The 24787-nt window shown below is 40.1% G+C and overlaps 1 protein-coding gene across 6 annotated transcripts; it reads right to left on the reverse strand.

The window, feature by feature from the left end:
• Window positions 1-397: 397 nt before the first annotated feature.
• On the reverse strand, window positions 398-23987 carry ASRGL1 (asparaginase and isoaspartyl peptidase 1). 6 transcript variants are annotated; one of them, XM_075498183.1, is made up of 7 exons: window positions 23968-23987; window positions 22303-22543; window positions 17602-17744; window positions 10881-11035; window positions 6565-6683; window positions 4502-4612; window positions 398-1815 (listed from the first exon to the last, which is right to left on the reverse strand). In XM_075498183.1, exons 2-7 carry the CDS (start codon window positions 22487-22489, stop codon window positions 1580-1582), a joined length of 951 nt encoding a protein of 316 aa, XP_075354298.1. In that variant the 5' UTR covers window positions 22490-22543; window positions 23968-23987; the 3' UTR covers window positions 398-1579. The 6 variants fall into 6 exon arrangements, with proteins under 6 accessions (XP_075354298.1, XP_075354294.1, XP_075354297.1 ...); XM_075498179.1 differs by lacking the exon at window positions 23968-23987 and adding an exon at window positions 23726-23838; XM_075498182.1 differs by lacking the exon at window positions 23968-23987 and adding an exon at window positions 23766-23833.
• Between the last annotated feature and the right edge of the window lie 800 nt (window positions 23988-24787).

Genomic DNA, 24787 nt, shown 5'->3' on the forward strand with positions numbered 1-24787 from the left:
TAGGATTGGTATCTCACACACAGAAGGGGAAATGAATTAATTTTTAATCAGAAGACTACTTCTCTCTACAGATGAGCACATCTTAAATACTGTTACTGTTTCATAAACTGCAAATGATCAGATAGTAGTAGCCATCTTCTACGTTATCTCCTGTGGAACAAAAAACGCAAGTACTCCATGCTTATGTTTTGCACGAGCCATCTACTCTTGAACCATCACTGTCCACATTCAGTCATCTGCAACATCCAATAAACCACGGATCAAAGCAGAGAGCAGGTTAGACAGCCTTGGCAACCTTACCATTCTGTATGAGCCAGCTCAATAACATGGCTTATTGTAGTTGGGACACAGGTATGAGTAGTTTCAAACTATGATTTAAGATTTTTGCTATGTTTATTTGGGTTATCTTGTAAAGGGAACATTCCACAGTATGATGGCATGCAATTACAACATACAAATCTGTCTGCACAGGAAATCTAGTCACCAGCTAAAATCCATAAAATTATTACGCGGTTTTAACACAAAAAATGATGTAGTAAGTCAGAAAACAGGAAAAAGAAATTTTGCTCTTTCCTTTAAAAATACAAAATCTTAATGAAGAAACTGTATTAGAGGTAATGCAGAACATAAATTCTTTTTTTAAAAAGAAAACCTCTTCAGAAAACGTTTCAGACTTCACACAAGAAGCTTGTTAGAGGCAGTTTTATTTTAGTACAGCTTGCTTTTATCACTTGATTTTAGATGATTATTTTTCCAGTTAATCAACATCTCTGTCTCATGTTCAGACTTAAAAGGTGCCTATCACCTTTGTATTTGAGTAGTAAAGATTGCTGGTTTATTTATGTTTATTGAAATCATGACCTTCTTTATTACTACCCCAGATATCAAGTCAATAATATCCTTCCTGTTAACTATCCACATACACTTCGAAATACTGTTTTTTAACTGTAGGTCTGATGCCAATGAATGGAATAAAGTAGGACTCCTTAGAAAGCATTACATTTCCCAACTCTGGAGAAAAGTTATTTTCTTTGCTTCATTATTATTTCCCCTGACAGTTACCTCAAGCCTGTGACAATGACGTAGTCTTAACTCTTCACTGCTGTTTGGTGGTATTTCACTGACAGTTAGCACTTTGTTATCATGGGATGACCGCTCAAAAGACTCTGGAGAGTGATGCAATTTTCCAAATTCAGTTTTTAATTAATAGGTATCCATCTCTCAAATCATCCTGGCAGCAGTCTCTTGAGAATGGGTGTGGAAAGGAGTTCCTCTGCTACTGAAACTCAGGCTCCCTTTAATGTAGGATTAAGGCATGCTAACCAAGAAACCTACTGACCCTTCTCTTTCTTATCTGGAAAAGGAGGATCTTGCTGACTTCCTGAAGGTATTATTAAACACTACATATATCCATGACTGCTGAAGAACTATGTCCATATTTCATTTTGACTGTAAATGTGGCAATGCCTGTCAACCAATCAGAAGAGTACAGATCTTTCAGAAAGATGAAATCAACTGTCATTGTCTTCCAATAAAACCTGGAGATCTTAATTCTTCCTCAGTCGATGTTTCTTCATTCTCAGAATCCCTCACTTTCAGATGCAAGTGCTTCATCAACAGATTTTGTATGCCTCTCCCCAGTATAAATCCCATAATGCAGCTGGTCATCCTTTACAGTAGCCCAGGACATCTGCTTGGTGGAGAACCTTGCTGCCCACTCTCCTGAATTGTTAACAACAATGACACCCCCCAAGCCTCCAACCCGTGTCTTCATGTAGTCTAATGCAGTGTCAGCAGCCATCTCTGGTGACATTCCTGAAAAGAACAAGAAGATAACTTCATGCTATCTGTTTTGAAATAAGTTTTAAAATTCCCTCCATGTTTCACCACTCCACATGGAGCCAGCTGAATCCAATTCCTCCTTCAACTAAATTGGCAAGAAATTTCTGGTGTAGCAAAGGAACTGTTTATAGGAAGGCTCTGGACAATTGCTAATAACTGCTATGGTATGGTGCTGCTACAAAGACAGGATTTAAATAGCTTCAGATTGTAATTCAGTTTCAGTGTTTGATATAGACTGACTCAAACTCTGTGGTTCAAGACACATTTCTTATGCCATCATTTGAAGGGAAAAATGCCAATCTGCAAGCTTTCCATCAAAGGTTTGTCACAAGCTAGCTCTAAAGCATTTACAATTTGAAAAAAAAACTCCCACATTAAAACAATCCAAAATTTCAGTCATCATCTATGTTCCAAGTCCACTGGCCACAATGGAACTCAACGCACGTACTTTGCATTGTCGTAATTCATCAAAAGCAGGTATCAGCATTACTCTTCCTGAAACTTCTGGAAGTATCAGGCACGATGAGGACTGAATGTACTAGACATCAGAGATAGGACCAGCAAAGCAACTTTGTCTTTTCATTACACTTAATTAATATTAAAAGGAATATTTTCTAAATAAACCAAAGTTAATGTGTACATACACACAGGCCAGCTACTATCTGATCATACACACAGGCCTGTAATAGCTGCAGAATATTTGTTCACTACAAGTTTGAATAGATATTCAGGAATGCAGTTGGCTTGGCCTAATTGTTCTAAGATATAAACCATTGGTAATGTTATGCAGCTTAAGTGGCAGAACAAAAACTGACCTTCATGGCTTCCCTGCAAATTTTGAGTTAAAACCAAACAAAACCAGCAGAGTCAGAATTATTCACAGCACTGGTGACTGACAGGATAAAGCTCCTTTCTCTGACGTTACGGGTGACACTGTGACTATTCAAGTCAGTGGCACTGACTTCAAAGGGTCAGTATTTCACTGTTTGATTTTTCATCAAGACAACAGCTGCCACCATAAGACAGAGATTCCAGCAGCTGTTAAGACTGGCAAAGCAATTCACTCCTGAAATATGGAAGTAAATTTTGCAGTGTTGGTCCAAAAGAAGATATTTACTATGCGAATTACTGAATAGCTGTTCATATGAAAGTGCTCTACAGTTGTTCTTAAATATGCAGCTTCAGTTGACTGTTCAAGGACTCAAAAAAAGTTATAACTCCTTGAGGGCTTGTTTTCAGCACCTTCATGGAACCAGGGGCAGGGGGAGTCTATTGCTGACGTATTTTCCTGGCAGCTCAGTTATACTTCTGGGCAGAATGAATGAAGGTAGAGCAAGCATGGGCAGGGTGAACAAGTGCAAACCAATTAAACATGCACACATGCGGGTTCTTTTTCTTTTTTCCTTTTCTTTTTTTAAAAAAAGAAAAAATTAATTTGAGCCTCATTTGCCTTTCATACTGATTTATCACAAGCCAGATAACTGCTATCAATGCATAGGTTTTGCAATGCAGTTAACTTCAAGCCAGAGAAGAAACTCGTTTACACAGTTTAGTCTAAATAGAACTTAGAAGGCCATTCACAAATTGAATGGCCAGGGACATAATATAGAGAGTAAAGGGAGATCATAACATGTTAGAGCTTTGGGAAATAATCTGTAGGTTGAATCTGTATGCTGAAACTATCACATTAGCCAAGAGATTTACAGAGAAATGTACCCATTATACGCAAACAGCTCTATAAAGCATAACAAAAATATTCTCAGCTGTTACTTGTCCCTCTACTTACTGCTTCTCCAATGAAAATGTAAATTGAAAGTTTTCCAACTGTTTCCAGTTCGTTTGATCTCAAAGCAAGTTACACTGTACTGTCCAAAAGCTATGGCTTTCTAAAAATAATGGTGATATCTATATTAATGGTTCTTCAATTGCATGCAATACAAGTATGCTGTCTGGCTACGTTTACAGGCTGTAATATAATCAAGGGTTTAGATGACAGACTAACTCATGAAGGTAAAGCTCCAAACGGTCATCCCACAGTCAGATTATATTACAGTCACATAAGACATACTGCGTCAGCTGTTTACCACATACCCACTCAGTCAGTTTAGTACATTTTCCAAAACAAAATTAAAATTTAAATCATAGTTAAAACGTCTTAAAAGCATTTCTGTTGCTATAATCAGAGTTGTTAAAATAAAAACTATTACAGTTTATTAGAAAGGTGATATTCTATGCTTTCTTATTTCAGCTCTGATTATCTACCTCTAGCCCTCCCCTACTGACTGCTTCCTGAAAAATATCTTGCTTTTACTTGTTTTCTATTTCTTTGTTCACAAAATTTTAGTTTAAAATTGGGAAAAAATTACTAAATAGAACTTCAGTTTAACAAAGTAGACAATAATCTGTTTCAATGTACATTGAGCCAAAGCATGATTAAACATCAAGCAGCATAGATAATTTCTGTCCACTTAAGGCTATTTTAGCTTTCTTAATACTTTAGTACTTTGTTTTGTTTTTAAAGAGAGGTGACCCATCCACATACCCCTGGGAACAACTCTTCGGACAACTGTTCTAGGATGATAGTACATAAACTGAAACCTGTCATTAGGCAATGTTTCCTATCCTCATTATTTCAGCTTACAGGAAGTTTGGAATATACCTTGCTCCATGTGATAGAGGATCAGTCGAGCTAAGACCACTTTCATAATGCTCTCCCCATGTCCTGTGGTTGAAGTGGCACCAGAACGGTTATCAGCATAACCTCCACTTCCTTTTCAGATGGAAAAAAAAAAAAAGAAGGCATTATTCTGTAATACAATTTACAAGCTCTGCATTATTTAAAATAAGTACCAAACACTTCTTCCTAAAGTTCTGGCATTTCTGGGAGCAAAGTGTCAGTAACTAACTTCTTCCTCATTTCTGTCTCAGTTTGAAAAGTAAAATATATAAGAGAGATCGACAACAGCTGGATTAAGTCAGTTGCCAAGTTATGAGCTAGAAGTCTAGTGATCTGCTTGTCGTACAAGAAGCAGAAGCAGGCCAACACTTCACAGGGATGGGCAAAAGTATCTTCTGGGACAGCAAGGGACAGCATATTGAGGATCAGCAAGATAGCGATGGGATGCAGAATGCCAGGTCACACAACATTACCAATTGAGAAGATATGAAGGAAGATCTTGTGAGGACATTGGTGAATTGACCGAAGTTTGAGGGGAACTTTTTGGCAACAGCAAAAGCAGATAGGAGATTTGAAGAGCCTGGGCTCTAGTGAAGCATCATGAAGCACCCCTGAAGAATTTTGCAAGTCCTCACCACAAGCAGAGCGTTTCTTCTGTTGAACTCCCCTCCCCCCCTTTTTTTCCCCCCATCCTTGTTTTGCTGGCACATTCCATACCCTGTTCCCCACCAAGCTTCTGCTTGCTCAACACCCATGTTTCCAGCACATCTCCTAAAGAAAAATATTTCCCAGGAGCTGGGGAGGAACATACCACAGCATTATAAATGAGGTACTGGGGGAGGGGAAAGAGGCATAGAAGAGCAATGAACATTTCTTCCCTTCTGTACTTTCTTGATCAGATCAGACCCTTTCAATGGACCCTGATTTACATGTGGAAAAACACTGCCACAATCAGTCTGTCAGAGCCTCCATCAGAAGGCTCTAATATTTAAAAGGACAGCTAGCATTTCTGTATCCAATCCTGCAGATGTCTAGTAAGAGCAAAAGTTGCAAGGAATATGCTCAACAGTGCCCAGTTTCACTTGTCCTTCACAGACCTATGTCCCATACTATAGGAGCCCTGAAAACGATCTACGTAAGAGAAGGGTATTTGCAGTCAGAAGGCTGCAGTCAGAAATGAAGCTGAAAATCATAGTCGAAATGCAGAGGGTACCAAAATATTAGCAACTCAGGGTGCAAGAGAAAGTTAGTATTAGTTTTATAATAATCATGTACTGCCAACAGCAGTGCTATTTGAGTCTGGGATATGTTTTACTAAAAATAATTATTTTCCAAATCCCAACTGTATGGTAGAACCCTGAAGCAATCAAATGGCAAGTCTGTCCCATGAGAGGAACAAGTCTGGGAAAAGGATTTCAAGTGTCTCTTTATACTTGGATAAGAGATCTCTTAAAATATATTCTTTATTCCACACCGCATCTGTTAGGCTCCGAGACAGTCTTATCAGGGCTCTCTAAGAACAGGAATTTACTCAACATTGCCAGTCATTTTACAATTCTGGCTCACTGATATAATGAACAGTAATTACAATTACACCTACTTCCTTAAGTATCAAGAAAACAGCATCTTAGTATGGAACAGGCTACATTTTTTGACTTAGCTGTAAGCATGGATGTACAAAAGGAGAGCTTTATCAGAATGAACAGAAAGGAAACACAGAAAAAAAAGTGTTAGCATTCAGGAAGGGACAGAAAAAAGAAATTCCCATCCCCATTTTCCAGACAGAAAAGTGTTGGATGATGACAACAGTGACAGCACTACACCTCTACTCCCAATCCTTACTTGCAGTCTCCATGGTGTGTTAAGGAGCTTGAGCTTTGATACATTTGAACGTTAGACCTCAGTTTCAGATGTACCAGTATTTATGTTTCATTTCACTAATGAAAAGGAGAATGTGTAATACTTTTTTGGGTTTTTTTTCTTTTTTTCTTTCTTTAAATGAGATACCTACAAAAAAATGAGAGGTAAGACCCCACACCCCATACCTATGCATGCTGTGTCACCAACACGGCCAATCAGTTTATTAGAGAGTCCTCCAGTGGATGTTGCACAAGCTACATTTCCTTCACTGTCTATAGCAACAGCACCGACTGTTCCAAGGTCTCTGCCAAGAAAAACAGTTCACAAAATTAAGTAGAATTAAAGCATACCTGCCAAAGCACGTTGCATTTATTTTCCAGGTAGCTTTAAAAAAAGATTACTGCAAAAAGATTACTGCTCATCATAAAGCTATTTTTTACCATGCTTCTCATTACAAAGATAATAAGCAATATGCAACAATTCTCATAGGTTTATATTTAATAGAGTAGCAAACACTCAATTTTTTTTTATCTCCCACCACGACTTGTTTACCTTCATAGCATGGAAACTTTGACTTGGGGAAGAAAAAACCTGCAAAACAAAAAGCATGCAGGGCAGAAATATTTCTAGCCATAATAGTTCTGGAGTAGTTTTTTGGCTGTGACACACCTGACACACAACCTTCCCCTAAACAGCAACTCAAATACGCAAGAATTGTCTCCACTGTCTCAACGGGAGGCTAACCGGAATTATTAATGACAATGCACGTAAACGAGTGAATACAGAAAAGGAGAGTAATGTTATGAATGCATTGAATCATTTCCTTCCTGCTCCTCCTCCTTCCTCTTCCTTATTCCCCTGAATGTTTGAATGCCACAAAAAAAAAAAAAAGGTTATTTATGTGCCTTTCAACTAGTATTGTTCACAACGCATCATTAATACATATTTTCATCTTTGTACTCTGTAGCTAAGCAATCTTGAGGTTTAAATCCCTTGGCCAGTAGAATCTGTTGAAACCACACATCAGCTTAAAAATCTTCATGCACTGAAGAAAATAAAAGTCTCAACTACTGCTTTATTTCTTCAGCACAAAAAAGTCATATATAATAGGCTGCTTAAATTATACATGTGTATTCATACTCAGAGAAAAAAAGGCTATTGTAACTTACTGTAACAGTTGCTGCACTGAGAAACAAGACATTACCAAGAAGCAACAGTTTGAGTGTCCACATATTCCAATCTTGGCAATTCATGTAGGAACATAAAACAGTATCTGGCTAGGAGAGCTATACCAAAAAAATCTAAATCCCTCCATGGAGGAAAAGAATTTGTAACAATCCTTCAAGGAACTGCCCAACAGGCAACTGGAACAGGAACACCTTTGGAAGTTGCCTGGGCACCGGTGAGGGTCTCTCTACAACCCTCCCCAATCTAAGCTGATTAAGTCAGACAAAGTCTTTCTGTACCATGAAACCCACAGTCAATTTCTCAGAGAACCAACTTCCTGTTCCCTCCTGCTTATGTAAAATATCATACTGTCAGTCCCTACACTTCATTCACAGCAATTCAAAGTTGACTGATGAATCACAGGCCTTACAAACTGCTCTGACATTTATGTGGCGACGGACCTCATCTCAAACTGATATGATGGTGCAGATGGGCTTCCCACCCATCCATCTGTTACAAATGATTTGCTGAAAAGAACATTAGTAAATTCAGTACTCCCTTGCACGCTCCTGTGGCACCCTTCAACCAAAGTTACATCCTCCTGAGAAATTAAGAAAGGTGCATCCAGATGTACATTTTCTAGGTATGTATTTACCTTAAGCAACTGTGAGAATAATGAAAGTACACAGATCACATACGCAGCAGCTATCTGTTTAGGTACAAGAGCTCAATCAGCGATAAATTACAAAGTGAATGTGTCTGACATACCTTATCTGCAGTAGAGCAAACAGACAACTACACTCTATTTCTTACTGTCCCTTTAAACTTTTTTATTGCTTCAGTGTCACATGTTTTCTTTGTTCACCTTCAGAACAAAGGCAAAGAAGATATAAACAATCTGTTGCATAGCTAGTTGACTCAGAAACGTTACCAAGGCAGGCAAAACTGTCTAAGTAGAAATATCGTATTATAACCATCTATTGTTAGTGGTAGTAGTAAGAATCTCAACAAGTACCTGTAGTATACCAGAGGATGCTATTTATAGTAATGCTTTTGTTCAATCAAGAATTATTCTTATGTACTGCATATACTGTGATACAGAATGGATCACTTGGATTTGTTCATTCCCTTTTGTCTAAATCTTCCATTATCCAGTACCCATGAAGTTACATGTACTTTTCTGTCCCCATTCAACTAATAAAACATCTGCTATTTTGTCTCTTAGGCCTGCATCAGAAGTAGGGTTTTCTGTCAATTGCTGTCAGGGTCCTTCTAGTTAATACCTCCTCAAGTTACTCTTGCACTGTGGTTCACAGAGGGACTAGTAGCCCATCTACTACCTTACAGCCAGCCTCAATCCCCTTTCTGTGGGGTTCTCAGGCAACCTGCAGCAATTCTTGACAAGGGTATGGTCGGAATCTTCGGAGTGAGAGACTGAAAATAAAACAAACCACACCTTATTCTCAGCAAAAGGTGTGCAAGATGCCATGTTGTAGGTGCAGTGGAATCATAGGCTTTTAACATAAATGAATGCAGACTTCTAACCAGCAGAAGAGAAAGGTCTCTCTTCTGGAGACACGTAACTTTCCTTGGAAAGCTGTGAACCCCCAAGGTTTCCAATGCTGTTAGGACCAGAGGACTGTAAGTAAAGCACACACCAACCTTCAAATTCCTAGTGTGATCTGGTATTATGCTACCTCTGCCTAATACTACTTCACCTTCTGCCTGTTCGTCTCAGGCAAGTTTCTGCATAATCACTGTGGACATAACAGGGAAAAAGGACATTCCATGTGAGATACAGGAACAAACGGGCTTGCATAAAAAAAGACCTGTTTTCAACTTTGTGAATTTGTGCTGATGTTTTGGGCACTGGTTGTTGGAAAAAGAACAGCGTGGCTAAGACAAGAAAAAGTCTTGAGCCCTTCAGAAATACACAAGCCTTCTATTATCAGATATTCCAGAAGAAGACAATGGTGAAATTGAAGATGCCTAACACTGTTATAAGAAAAAAAATAATTAAGCAGTTATAAAGAATGAATGGTGACTCAGATGCCATGCCATTCCAACTTATATATTCAGGAGACCAAGTGGCAGTAGGGGTTACGCCACCCTCAGAATTCTTCATAATGAATTATAATAACACAAAGTCCTTGGATAGACCACAGATCAAAAGAAAACTTCTGTTGGATACAAGATGAACTGTGACTGAGACCTTATGGTCAAGGAGCAACTTCACTTTGTTTACAAGACCATATTTACACTTGCCTCATGAATTTGTTTTTCCTTCTAGCAATTTACTTAAAGTAACATATAGCTTGTAGTTTATAGCCTCATTTAATGGACTTTAATTAACATGCCCACAGAAGAAATTTCCTCCTTTTGATCTGCAAATTCTTAAGCTCTGCTTCTCTCATTACTACTAGTTCACAGAACAGATGAACAACATGTAATACATTGTTTATGTAATGTAATACAGTGTTTTCCTATGCCACAACCATTGACATACAAATGGAAGCTCAAACCAATTTAGTATTTATGCCTACCTCACAGGCATAAAAACATTTTTGACACCTGATGATTTTCCTTCCTTTCCCACCCACCTCACCTTCCTCTCCACTTTATATGAGACTTGCTTATTTTTCAAGTGACTTTCATTTTGCTGTTGTGCTATATCATCCGGTAGCATTTCTTTTCACACCCACCACTACACTGAACTTCTTGGTCAATTTTTTCATTCCTATCTACAATAACCAACAGCCACAATCAGCACTCAGAAGGAGTTACTGGTCAAAATCTGATGTCGTTTAACTACCTAATCCAGTTTAAAAACAAATCTGATCATCTACTTAACCAAGATCAGCTTTATTAATTTTTATTTTTCATGAACTTGTTTTAAAATGTGGACTGGAGATTTTTTTAAAATCACAGTGCCTCTGTGGAAAAGAACTATACAAAGTGATGCCTGCTGTTTGTAAAGCTGCTCTGTGCACTTCCATAACTGGTGATTTTAAGAGCAATAACAAGTTCTAACTTTGTCCTCTATTAATGCCACAAAATCTATGCTATGTCAAAGTGACCGACAACTTTCTTAAGCATCAACAAGTTTGTTCAAGTTTGTTCCAGCCACTTACACTTGAGCAAATTCACTGAAAGCTTGATTTTTCATTACGTTCACTGAAGATACACTGTGAAGACTGTATCAAACCATGTAACACTCAGAAATAAGTATTCTCAAGCCTGAATACAGGCTTACAAGCTTTTTTTTTTTTTTAACTGATAGCACAAACTAAATTACTTGAATTTAAAAAGAAAAAATATTTTACAAAACCCCTACTTCTGAAACTCTTCAGGGTTGGAATCTGGCTCGAGGTTCTTCTTCCATCTGTCCCGGGATCTCTCAGTTATGAGTTTCTCCCCTGGAGTCTCAGGAATACCCATGCCCTGAGCAAACAGGTGTGCACCACGGTCAGTCAGCAGCATGTGCTTTGTCTGCAGAAGACAGACAAGAGATTCACTGACAATTCTTGTTTTCCCTTGTACTGAGTAGTTTTGTGTAATTGCTCTTATTTTTAGAAGTATCCACACAAAAAAAATTCCGAATTTTGTTTTATTTTTAAACTTCCTAGATTTCTATGCCTATATCCTCTTCTACTAGATGAAAAAAATTTCAGCTCCCCAAAACACAGATACAAACTTTCACCATTAGTAGAAAAGAATTGCATTTATCTATTTAATACTTATTATATTAGTATATATAGGAAAAGAAAGAATTGGGAAAAGAAAAATTGGTAAACCTGCTCTTTTGCTAATTTGCATGCAACTTCTTTGTACTGTTCCCAGTCAATCACCAAATCACTACTTAACTAACTGTTTTGTCCAGTTAACTAAGAGATCTAGCAGGATTTTACTCAAAAGGAAAGAATGGTAAATAAATCCCTGTTCTGTTTGAAGGTATTACATCTTGTAAGAATAAAATAACCCAAAAATGTAAATATCATACACTAAAGTGCTTCTTAACATCAGCTGAACCATTTTATTTTAAATACTTCCTTCAACTAGCTGCTACTCTTATAGACCCAGAATTTCAAATTTAAGAACTGAATATTATTCTCACAGGTTTGACAAAAAATGTTTGCTCTCTTCTAACAACATTTGCAGAAGCCTTATTTTGATTCCTTTATTTAGCAAAGCACTTAGACCAGTTTTTAAGTCAACAACCTTAGTTAATTCCATGCTTCAAAGTCTGTATGGCTTGGTTAATTCCTATTTTAGAGAAACTTGCCAGATAAATGTTTCATTAATCCTTACACTTTAGTAGGATCTCTAAAATCTGGTGGGTTTTTTTTGTTTGTTTGTTTGTTTTTTTTAAATCTGTGTCCAAAAATAAGCATCACCTTCTTGGACCACTACACAGCTGTTAACTGCTCATCAGAGCCCAGGAAGGTTTTGGAGGAGCAGTGGTCTGATTATAGAGTATGGACTCATTTCAGAGCACAGCAGCTAACTTCAAGCAAGCTTTTATGTCCATGCAGCAGCCCAGCACACAAGTACCAAAAGGTAGAGGTCCAAAAAGTAGAACCACGCGATGCTGGAGGCAGCAGGCCTGCAGAGCCAAGTAGGAGACCGCAGTGGCACACACTCTGCTCTCAGCCTAAAGTGAGGACGCCAGAAGTTGGGCATTTCTGTGTCATGCTGCATTCTGCAGGACATTTACAGTCACAAAGCTTCAGACTTTAAGATGTCGCAAACCATCAACTTCTGTTGATTTCTAAAGCAATGACAAGCCATCACTACTATGACTAACCCATAGCATTGCACTGTTTTGAAGGGGTTGAGCCGAACCTCTTCCCAAACCACAGACACTGAGCTCTGCTGCAGCCTATTACAGCCTCTGCACTAACCCCTTCAGCTGCTTACACAAGCAGGAAACACGACTACGCTTCAAAAACATTCTTGAACAGTCATGCACACATGTGGTCACCCTGACATCAAACATTTTTGAGAATTTAAATGTCCTTTTACTGACAAATTAAGTCCTCAATTCATGAGAGTATTGCTTTAGGGAACAAGAGTAAGGGTTACAAGGAAGAAGTCCTCTATATATGTGAAAGAGTGGACAATAGGCTTACATGCTGAGTGATGTTACCAGACAATAAAAGACTTACCTGTTTCTAAAAAAGCTGAAGTGTTCTTCCGACTTGAAAGCCAACTTCTTTGTGCAATACTGCCCCCCTCTGCCACTAAACCACCAGAGGCACACGATCCAATAATTCAAACTAGGTTTGGGGTTTTTTTTGGTGTGATTTTTAGGAAATACATCGAACTTTTCTTTTGACTTTATTGCTGTGTCCTCCCATCACTTGCTTTCTGCAGCAATTAAGACTATATATCATCTTTTAAATAAGTTAAAAAAAAAAAATCAAAGTTTTATTGTAAAAAATTGAAGTTATTTCTTAAAACTTTTTCAAAGGGTTCCCTTCCATATGCAGATTCTGATAACATACCCACCTTCCTGAGCTGCACAAGCAAGAAATACTTGCATATAGAAGAATAAGCTTTGGGTTTTGGTGTTTTGGGCTTTGTTTTTGGTTTTGTTTGTTTGGTTGTTGGTTTTTTTTTTCAGTTCTCACTGAAAAGAAGGTATCTTAAGGAGAATTTTATTTGTTTTTCTCTTCAATATATCTTGTCCGTCAAAAGAGATGGTAGAACATTGCCAAACAACCCAAAAGCACATTTTTCTGTCTCATCTTTCTTCTACAGTTTCATGAATATGTTTGCTAACTTTCTTAAGTGCCTAATTTTTCTGGGACACATTTATACAAAGTAATCCAAAAGGACAAAAAAGAAAAAAAAAAAAGTGGGAAAGAGGGTTCCAGAGGTCTTACTAACAAACAAGAAATGTTGGCAAGTTTAGTTAATTTCATGGGAAACAGTGAAGAGAAAAATCCCCCAAATTTCTGCAGCTGGCCTGAAATTCAGACCATCACAGTTCTTTATTTAACAATCCTGGCAGTGTGCAGAGCACAGCAAATATTTCCACCTTTGCCTTGAGAAGTCTATGTTCTAAGCTAAATTCTCCTTTATCTAATGTAAAAGGAGGGATGATATAGTAGGAAAAAACATATACACAGTTCATGTATACCAATGAATCAGTGCTCTAATGTTCACTAGTTGCCCATCAAATGAAGTGTTGGACCTAACGGAGATTACATGCCCCATTTAAAAAAAAAGCCATTTCAATGTATCATTCTATTTTTGTTTACTACAAACAGGAATAATTCAAAAGGAATTTAACTGCTTTCTCAAGGATTTGTTGAATTAGTTAACATACTAAAAGCCTTCCACCTCTAGAGGCTGCTGTGTTCAATAACATAGTAAATCATGAATGGAAATCATTCTGGTGCCCTCCTTTCTTCTACTCCATTAATTTGGACAAGTTGGAGCCCAGTGAGAATGCGACAGCACACAGGGTAAATGTGTGCAACAACAATCTAGAAGAGCTACTCTGGCCACCAGATGGAGCCCATATTGTTCCGTAATAGCAGTGGAAATACAGAAAATTACAAGCAGGTGGGAAGGGGTTTTTCTGTTTGTTTGGCTAGTTTTGGGAGCTGCATGTTTCAAAATTCCTTAAGGCAGCGAGGCATCTTAAAACCACTCGGAAATAAGCATCCTAACATGCTTAGGACCCCAGGAAAACTACAGTCTTATTACCCATGGGTCACAAAGTTAAAAATATTTTTAATTATGCACAGTAAAACAAAACAAAACACACTCTGAAAAGTACTGTGAAATAGCCTAGGTTGGTGTCCCAAAATTCCTGTCCAAGATGAACAGAAGAGTAACATCAGTTGGTATTCCCATTTATAATACCTGACAGAGAAGCAGCAGAAACTCACCTCAAGATTGATCAAGCAATTTAAGCTAACATTTACATTTGAACTTTGTCATCTACACAGCATGTTTTGCATCTAGGCAAAGAGTTTTACCACAAAATTTCATGGGTTTAGGGCTATACCATTATACTTGGTCCTGTACAGTTGAATTTTATGATTTCCTTTCAAATTTAGCCTCAACATTCTTGGGCATCAGAAGCACCACACAGTGACAAGAAAGACCTTATAATAGACAAGAAAGACAAAGGAGACTTCTTGTTTTGGGGGTTGTTTTGTTTTTTTAAAAAACACTTTGGAAAGTTATGTTCTCAAAAACCAACAGTGTTGTTTTACTTTATTCTTGTTGACTTAAATGGGATTTTGTCATGGAGAAGAAAAAAAAAACCATCAGTTCATCTGAACTGACCAATGGGCATTAAAAGAAGTTATCTACAGTAAAAAAACCCAACCCAAACCCCACAACATTCCCCCAACATGCTAGAAGACATCTCTCCCCCAACCCTCCACTTATATTCTCAAATTTTGAAAAATTTGGTCTTGTGAAGCTGTCTACCAGCTATACTTATTTGTTCTAGCTAAATGACAGAATAAATCCCATGTGAAGGAACAAAAAGCTTATTCATCACAAGCTTTAATATTGTTTTCTAGTAGACATACGTTTTAAAAAGTATTTACATTAAATACTTTAGTGAAAAGTTCTGATTTTAAAAGCAGAATTATCCTCCAATTAAGGGCAAAAATAATTCCTATCTTCTTTAGACGCTGTTGAGGACAAATTAACGTTTCAACCATCTTTATAGATCACCAAAAGAGGTTTTGTTTCCTCAAAAGTAACTTTGAAAGGTTAAAAAAACCATAAATCCTCTTTGTTAATAAGTGTTTTTGCAAATACGAACCCTTTTCAATAACTGGGCAGCTGCACTAGCAGGATGAAAAATGTGAACTCTAAAGACAGTACAAACTTTTTGATCACTGTCACAGTCTAGTAATGATAGAACAGATGCACATATCACACAAATGACCTACTCCATCCTGAGCCATACCAGTTGCACCATTTCTAAAAAACGAGAAATGTCCACTGTGGCAGATATTAGAGGGACTTCTTAGTGGAGTAAGGGGGGACTGATTTTACATAGAAGGTCAAGTAATAACCATTTTGCTGCCCTGGTAAGTTTGATTCTCTTGGAAAAATTTGTCACAATCATATAGTGCTAATGTTATCTTCTAGCCAATGTTATTCCAATCTACAAAAAGGGTGTGAGGGAAGACCCAGGAAACTACAGACCTGTTAGTCTAACCTCAGTTCCTGGAAAAATTATGGAGAAGATTATACTGCATACTGTTGAAAGGCATTTAAAGAATAATGCAATGATCAGGCACAGTCGACACGGGTTCACAAAGGGAAAGCTCTGTTTAACTAATTTGATAGCCTTCTATGATAAGGTCACCTGCCTAGTGGATGAAGGGAAGGCGGAGGATGTGCTTTTTCTGGATTTTAGTAAGGCCTTTGATACTGTCCCTCACAGCATCCTTCTGGACAAGTTGCTCAACTGGGGGATGAGCAGGTTCACAGTGTGCTGGGTGAAGAACTGGCCTCAAAGGGTTGTAGTGAATGGGGCTATATCAGGCTGGTGAACAGTCACCAGCAGTGTTCCTCAGGGTTCAATTCTAGGGCCAGTCCTGTTCAATATATTTATCAACGATCTGGATGCAGGATTTGAATGCACCATTGGCAAGTTTGCTGATGATACCAAACTGGGAGGTGCTGCTGACACTCTTGAGGGACAAGAGGCCTTGCAGAGGGATCTAGATAGACTGGAGCATTGGGCTATGATTAACAGGACGAAATTTAACAAGACCAAATGCCAGATTCTGCACATAGGATGGAGTAATGCTGGGTGCAAGTCTAAACTGGGAGAGGAGTGGCTGGAGAACAGCCCTGAAGAAAGGGATCTGGGGGTGCTGGTCGACAGCAGGCTCAATACGAGTCAGCAGCACGCCTTGGCAGCCAAGAAAGCAAACACAGGGGTGCAAACACAGCATAAAGAGGTGATTATCCCACTGTATTCAGTGTTGGTGCGGCCTCACCTTGAGTACTGTGTGTAGTTCTGGGCCCCACAATTTAAGAAGGGTGTGAAGGTCCTTGAATGGGTCCAGAGGAGGGCCACAAAGCTGATGACAGGGATGGAAGGAATGTCCTATGAGGAGCAGCTAAGGACTTTGGACTTGTCTAGTTTGGGGAAAAGGAGGCTGAGGGGTGACCTCTTTGCTCTCTACAGCTTCCTGAGGAGGGGAAGCAGAGAGGGAGGTGCTGATCTCTTCTCCCTGGTATCCAGTGATAGGATGCATGGGAGTGGTTCAAAGTTGCACCAGGGGAGGTTTACACTGGACATTAGGAAACATTTCTTTACCAAGAGGGTGGCTAAACACTGGAACAGGCTTCCTAGAGAGGTGGTCAACACCCCAAGCCTGTCAGTGTTATTAAGGGCCTGACAATCCCCTTAATAAAATGCTTTAACTTTTGGTCAGCCCTGAAGTGGTCAGGCAGTTGGACTAGATAATTGTTGTAGGTCCCTTCCAACTGAAATAGTCTAGTCTATTTTATTGCGCTGCTGGAAGACCATGACTTTGCACTAAGGCTACCATCCGATTAGGTCACAATGAAGAAGGCCACCTAGAACAACATAAGACTACATTACATGGCCAAATATGTTATTGGGTCCTTAATTCAGTTCCATGTCATTGCAAAGTCAACAGTACATTATCCAACTTTAATCTTGCAAGATCAAGGAGAAGACTCAGTGACAGCATAAAAGCTTTACAAAAACAAGTGAACAAAAAACCCCCTAAAATCTTGAACACCAGCTGTGGAGCAAGAGAAGATCAACATGCATAGGTCAATTTCTCCTTCAGCTTCCAATTGCACGGCAGAACTTATGTTTCCTTAGAATGCTACTTTTAATAAATACCTGTCAAAACCCCTTAAAATAAAAGTTCTTCATGGTCGTCATGACCATAGTTTCCTAACACTACCATCCATTTCTCCCTTCTTTCCTGCTTTAAAGCACGACACAAACATCATCATTGAGGTGTATCAATATACCAGATTAAGTTCTAAGGGAAAAAAATATTTCACATTCAAGTACGTATTCAGCATACCTTTTCCATGACAAGTCGAGCGAGTTTTATTGGGTTTGCTATACATTTAACTGCAGATACTGCTCCAGAGTCTAAATTTTTTCCATCCATGATAATGGCATCCATTTCTACTTCACCTTTTTCATTTAGAACAGAACCATGGCCTAAAGAACAAAGAAAAAAAGTCAGGGAGGAAGGAAAAAGAAAGTCATTAACAGCTAACCATCAGGTGATTCAATTATTAGATCTCATCAAGCAAACTTTCTCTTTCCCAGTTTGTTGTCCGACTTAGTGAAAGCATCTCCTGAATACAAACAAAACAGCAGAAACACTGCTGAGTATAACCACAAAATCCAACCCTTAACAGAAGTGTCACAGGGTACAACATTTACTTTTAAATTGAATTTTATTTTTGTAAGATGAAAAGCACACTTCTAATCCCATCCAAAATGATATACTAGGTACGAAAGTTAAAATGATGAACAATCATGAACAGAATTCTTTATCCCCCAGATCAATTCAAGTGCACATAAAGCTATTTTACCTTTACAGTTCTTCCAAAGGAGAATACAACATAACCCAACAAAATAGTGTAGTGTTCAATCCTGTCAACAGATTTGTGTCACATAGCATTCCAAGAAACTGCCAAAATTGATGGAGCAGTAGAGAAGTGTCCACTCACCAGTGCAACAAAAGCTTGAAATAACCAGTTCCTCATTACCAAATAAAAACAGTAGATGAAGGAATTAAAAAAAGAAAACAAGTAATAAAGTGTTGGGTAGTTTTCTTCTACAATTATCAGTGCTATCACTAACCTAATTGAAAATTAATGAGATACAAAATGAGACAATGCAAATACTCTTTTTTTTTAATAATGCCAATAACTGTATCACAGGGGAATAATCAGTTGTAAGCCATCAAGTGCACAAGCCTTGCCAATAAGGATGGAGAAGACTAAACTTGAAGTAAAAAAAAACCAACAAAACAAAACACGGCAGACTTACACAGTAGCTCAGGCAGAAAGACTTGAACATTGTACAGAGCTAAACAAGTTTTTTTTATTTCTGTTAAACCAACATTAAAGCAGGTCAGAAACCACTGTTAATATTTGTTGACATAAGACTTCTATACCAATGTACTTCAGACGTGAATATATGAAGTTAAATCCCCTGTTACAGGAGGCAACAAAATCCTGTAATCCTCCTCCTATTATCTCCAAAACTCCCCCTGCCACACACAGACATGCCTGAACTCTGCCCCCAGAAAGTCATTTTTTGCCCCTCTCTGACTGTATAAGCTATTGCAGAGTTCAGTCCTGCATCATTCACAACATGCTAATTTCTAGACTACACTGATCTGTGGGGAGCTTATAGGTAACTTCCTTGTGCCACCCATGTTAACATCATTCTTCCAGCTTCTCCTTTATGCTAGTGTAAGGAATGTCCTTTGTTTTCCTAGATAAGCCCTGCCATGCTCTTTTAGCTTCCTTTGACAAGGTAGGCTCTCTAGCTCATGATCACCAAATTCTCACTAGAACTAGGGTACCCCCTTCTCAAGTACCAGTGACCAGAACCATGGTTCCAGGGGAAGGTCTACCAGCCCCCTTCATCACTGCATTAATAGTATCCTATTGTCTACTGGACATCTCTCATGGGATACATCTTAGGATTTCCCAAAATTCCTGAGCAGAACACAGTTGCAGACAGATCCTGTAGTCAAAGGCAGCTCCCTACAGAAGCCTCCTTTTACAGTCGGTGAAGAAAGAGAAGTGCCCTCCAAGAACAATTCATCCCACTTGCCTCAGAGAGCTGTATAGCTATCCTTTCTCATTCCACTGACCAGCACAGGAAGGCTAGATACTAAACTTCAGGTTATCTGAGGTAGGATGAATCCTTCCTTCTGTGGTTACAGACTGTCTTTTCACCTGCGTTCCAGCACAAGAGGTAGGGACTACCTGCCTCTGAGGCCACAGTATCCACTGGCAGCAGCACCGAAAAAAAAGTTTGACTGACTTGTAAAGCCAAGGCAGGGAAAAAAAGAGACAACAAAAGACAGAAAATCTAAGGGGACACAAATAATACGTGTCTGACATCAGCCAAATTACAGCAGGGGTACTGAGAGTAGTACTCCAGTTCCCTGTATCTACAGATAGATAGATCTGTTCTCTGTCCTGCAAAGGCTGAGGAGGAAAGAGTGTGCAGGGATCACTATAATGACAGTTCTTATATCTGGAATATTCACACCAACCTAGTTAATACTGCTAGTCTAATAAATCACACAAAGAAAATATAACCAAGACCACTTCCTCATCACAAGCAGAATCTGATGACTTCATTATGCTGCACAAGTCACTAAAACGGTAGTTTTAGACAACAGTATAGCTTCTAAGCCCCTCCACCAAGCCTACATCAAGACGCATCTACACAGCATGGCTAAACCCTATCATTCAAAAATGGGCACAACTTGATCGTTATGCCCATTCTTCCCAAACTTTATTGTTGTCTCTTAGCAATGTCTGTGTTTTCCTAGAAAATATTACAGTAAACCTGATTTTTCTTTTACAAAGATAAATACCACACGGTGAGTTTTAAACAGCCACTCCAATCAAGGCCCTCTTCACATAGCTTTCACCTCATTTTTGCCAGCTATGAAAGCAGCTGTATCTAATGAGTGTTAACACAATTAGATATATCTGTAAGTGATTAGCAGACTATTTGCCATTTACATCAGCGTAGTCAAACTTGAACAAGGGCTTAAGGTTCAACTCCAGTTTAAGCAAATTTTGCTAAAAATTGCTCATTTAATATACTACAAACAAGGTATAAATATTGTTAGAACAAACTGAAGTAAACACCTTTAGACAAAAAATAATTCAACATATATTTAATTAAGGATGTGACCTTGGACCATGAAAAAGCGTGTCACAAACACATACTGCACTTTGTATGTTATGCAAAATGTTAAGTTATAACTGTATACCAGTCATTGGATACGGTAGAGTCTAAGGTCCTACCCTCAAATGACATGATCATTTTTAGAGGAGTATACACTGCTCACAGGTGTCAGTTCAATGACAGCATACTACGAGAGAGCATGGCTCAGAAAAAGCCGTATTAGTGACAAGATTTCACATAAAGGTCAAAAAAAGCTTGTATACAAAACACAGAATATTGCTAGTTATTGTGATCCTACTTAGGATAAGTGCCCAAATGCTTCAGACTGTTGCGTACAAGTTAAATAAATGAGCCTAAACAGATCACTAAAAAGTAAGCTTTCATCACTGAGAGTCACACTGAGCTAAAATGTATTTCCCATCTAAATAATTTTGATTTACACAACCATCAAAACTAGCGTATAAGAAATCAAGAAAGTATGCAATTGTTTACATGGAATGATTAAGAAAGAGATGTAAACAATCTTTAAGCTTAAATTTATATTGAAGTTGCTTCCACATTAACATTGGACACCTAATGTGAGGCAGAACATCACTGAAGAGATGCTTCCCAAGAATTAGGATTTTTTCCTGCCCTGAAGTAGCTGGCATTTTTAAAATAGCAAATCTAAATTCTCTCGCCAAAGAGATATTTTGAGACATAACCCAGAAGCATAAAGAGGGCCAAAAGCCAAATAGATACTGATTTACTGACCTGACCAAAACTAAGTCCTAAAGGCTAGTGACTGATTTAGAGAACAGGTGAAAAAAAGTAAAAGTTAAATGAGAGAATGCCGTCCTGATATTATTTATATAATAGTACACACCGCACCTCTAAGTCTGCTTCACGATTTCAGCTTGAATCCTCTAAAAAAAAAAAAAAAAAAAAAAAAATCAAGATGTTCAACCCAAGTCAGTAACAAAACACTGGAAGTTTCATCTGAAGTAAAAGCTCTCCCTCGCTCTCAATTACAAGGTGAGAAGGAACAAGTGAATCTCTGCGAACTAAGTATATCTCTGCGAACTAAGTGTGCACATAACTAATAGCTATGTTCTCTAAACCACTGAACACTGACAGGTCGTTCTTTCCATGTTCATTCCTGACATACCTTGGTGGGGGTGGGGAAATATTTTCACTGAAATTCATCAAAATAATAAAGTTGATGTCATACAAAGAGGAGAAAAATATTCAACTACTGATATTAATTAACATTAATCGTTATGAAATCCAGTTATGAACCCTCACTGTATAAATTCATGACTCATATACCATTACTGCATTACTTCCGTAATATTATTTACTAAAGCACTAACTGCAATCATTAAGAGAAAAACACCTAAAATCCACAAGAACAGTATTCCTCTGGCCATAGGTACAGGTCAAGTGTTAAGGCTTAAACACTGCTGCAAGCTATGTTCAAGTGCCTTAAACATGAACATTAACTAAACATATACTCCATTAAGGAGTCCATATCTTAAAACTGAAGATGCAGCACAGTAACAGAAGATTTACAGAACAGCAATACTACAGCACAAGAATGAAATGGCAGGTATAAAACACTGAAAAATGATAAAAGACTAGCTCATCTGCTTAAGTGTGCTCACAAGAAACTATGGTACATACCATGCTATTTTATTATAGAGAAATAAACTATTTTGTGATACCAGTATTTACTCCACTGCAACGTGCATAATTCAAAGAAAATGCAAACTAGCATTTTAAGAAGCATCAGGACAAAACACTTGAAATACATGATGATTCTAAACCCACTTAATTCTTGAAAAATTACCTGCATTAAAATGAGGATCATCTTCCATTGATCGTACTGCCTCCTCAACTGCATCTAAAGCACTGCCTCCCTGTTTCAGGATACCATAACCTTGCAGCGCAGCTCTGACAACACCAGCACGACTTCCCTCTTCTCGTTCTTTAAAGATCCGGCCAGCTCCACCATGCACCACAATGACGGGCTTCATCCTGCCAAATTCCTCCCAAGGCTTTCAGCTGTGCACAGGTTGCTTGTAATTAGCCTGTTTTGGAAAGAAGCGCCTTTAGCATGTGCTCCCTTCTACATGGAGAAAGCCTTGCAGGTTAGTTAACAGATACGGCCAGTTTGACTGCAACCATTTTACCTTTCAGGAACCTGAGTACTTACGCAAAGGAGCTCCTCATTCAAGTCTCGACTGGAGGAGGCCCCAAGCAACTTGGTGCAACTCTTGAGGTCAGCTCTGCTTTGAAGGCCTCTTCCAGCCTGTTACTCTATGATCTTATGATTTAGCATGAAGCTTGTCTGGTGATATTACAAATTACAGAGAAAAAAAAGCATCTGAGTGACTCTTGATCCTGCTAATCGCTCTTCACGTTAGATGGGTAGCCTCATTGTTTAAATATAATAATATAGCCAGCAATAAAGAAAAGCAACTGACCTGACCCACCTTAACAGGTTAACCAACTCTGCCGCCTGCATTTCAAACCTCTGACCTCTTGCAAAACTTTGTACTTCATGCAAGAAAACAAGGCACTCAAACCCAGTGGCCAACAGTTTGTTGTTACTGCTCACGGCCTCCTGTGAGCAGAGTGTTGCTACGCATCCTTGGTGATAGCATTCACGTTTCTGTTTGTAGAAAAAGGCAAAGGAGAAGCAGCCTCATCCCCCACTGAAATCTAGGGCACCTCACAGAGGCAACTTCACATGAAAACAGCTTCTCAGGGCCACCTATTTTTGGAGGCTGTGAAGAACAAAATCCCAGCCTCTGGCTCATCCTATACGCAAACCCTTTAGGCAGAGTCTCCCCGTAGCCCTGGACTACTGATAGCCCTGTCCCTTGCACTCCCGCAGCCTCAGGAGCGGCACCTGCTCTCGGGGCCCGCTTGCCAGGATGGCAGCAGGAACGCACCAGATGAAGACCCAGCCCGTGCTGTTGGGGCGCTACAGCCCGAGGTGGGGCAGAAACGTCTCGATTATCACCGAGGATCCCGTAAGCGAGGCCCTTCTCCTGGAGGCCGTTTGAGTTTTTACTTCTATCGGCAGCTACGCTCTTCCCTCCGCGAAGGACAGGAGAGGAAGAACTAAGCACGGGCTCTCCTCAGCCGCGGATCAAGCCCTGCCGGGCATCGCGGCGGCGCCTCAGCCCGGGGCGGCCCTGGCCCGGCCCCGCGCCCCGCCGGGCTGCCTGCCCGCTCCCGGCGCCCCCGCGCTCGCTCAGCCTTACCCGCCCTCGCGGAGAGCGAGTGCGCGGGCTCGGGGCCCACCTGCAGCGCCCCGTCCCCACAGCAACCCGCGGCAGCCGAGCGCAGCGCCAGCGGCGCCCTGGACGCACTCCCGGCGGGGCGGGACGGGGCGGGCCCGGCCGGCCCAGCCACAGGGGACGCGCACCGCGGCGGCGGGCGGGCAGCCCTTTGCCCGGCGGCGCCGCTGCAGGCAGCCGCCCTCAGCAGACATGGCGTCCCCCACCCGCGCTGAGGGCTGGCCATAGTTAAGATGGCGGCCCGCTGCTCGCCCGGGCGTCCACCCCCCCACCTCGCCAGGGGTCCGGGCGCCGCTGTCTCGGGGCCGGCGGGAGCGGCCCGGCCCCGGGCTGTCTGGCAGGCGGTGCCCGCCGCATCGTGCCCTTTTCGGCTTCGTTCGCCCCTTAGCCGCAGGCAGGCGGGGAGCGAGTTCGCCAGCACGCTCCCATGGAGGGGCCGGGGCAGCGCCGGCGCCGCGCTGTGGAAGGCGATAGCTGCAATGTGAGACCACCTCGTCACCCACCACCGCTTGATTTCCCCTCGAGTTGAATTAAAATGGCACCTCTCCCGCAAATCGAAACCAAATAGCACGTCCCGCGTGCCCGCCCTTCCCTCTCCTCAGAGCAGGCCGGGTTATCCCCACTCCCAAAGCTCGGGCTGCGCAGTGTCAGTTGAGAGGCGCGGGAGGCCGGGGGCGGCTGGGCCTGTGGGGCCATCGCGCGTCCCGGTTTGCCGTCAGGCTGGAAACCGGCCAGGTGAGGGTAAGCTGTATGCGGCTATGCTGATCCCAAACAGCAAAGGCAAGATATAAGCTTGCTATTTGTTATTAATATTTTTTAAATTATAGGCTGCTGGTGGAGCAAAGAGTTGTTTGCTATAAAAAGAGCTGCTAAAAAAAGTTCTTCCTGAAAAGGAAACGTATTTGTAAACTAGACTCCATTAAAAAAAATAATTCCAAAGTTCCTTACCTTTGTAGTAAAGAATATCAACAAAAAGTTACCAAATTTTTTACAAACCCTACCCAGCAAGCAGCTGACCTTCTTCCT

This window comes from Mycteria americana, chromosome 3 (assembly GCF_035582795.1).
Source record: "Mycteria americana isolate JAX WOST 10 ecotype Jacksonville Zoo and Gardens chromosome 3, USCA_MyAme_1.0, whole genome shotgun sequence".
NCBI classification, from domain to species: Eukaryota; Metazoa; Chordata; class Aves; order Ciconiiformes; family Ciconiidae; genus Mycteria; species Mycteria americana.

Excerpts from the sequence above, each read along its gene's own strand:
- ASRGL1 (XM_075498183.1), bottom strand. The coding sequence starts at position 22,489 with ATGAAGCCCGTCATTGTGGTGCATGGTGGAGCTGGCCGGATCTTTAAA. Across the intron at positions 17,745-22,302 it reads TGATCCTCATTTTAATGCAG|GCCATGGTTCTGTTCTAAAT; the intron begins GTAATTTTTCAA and ends TTTGTTCTTTAG. Across the intron at positions 1,816-4,501 it reads CCTCTATCACATGGAGCAAG|GAATGTCACCAGAGATGGCT; the intron begins GTATATTCCAAA and ends TGTTCTTTTCAG.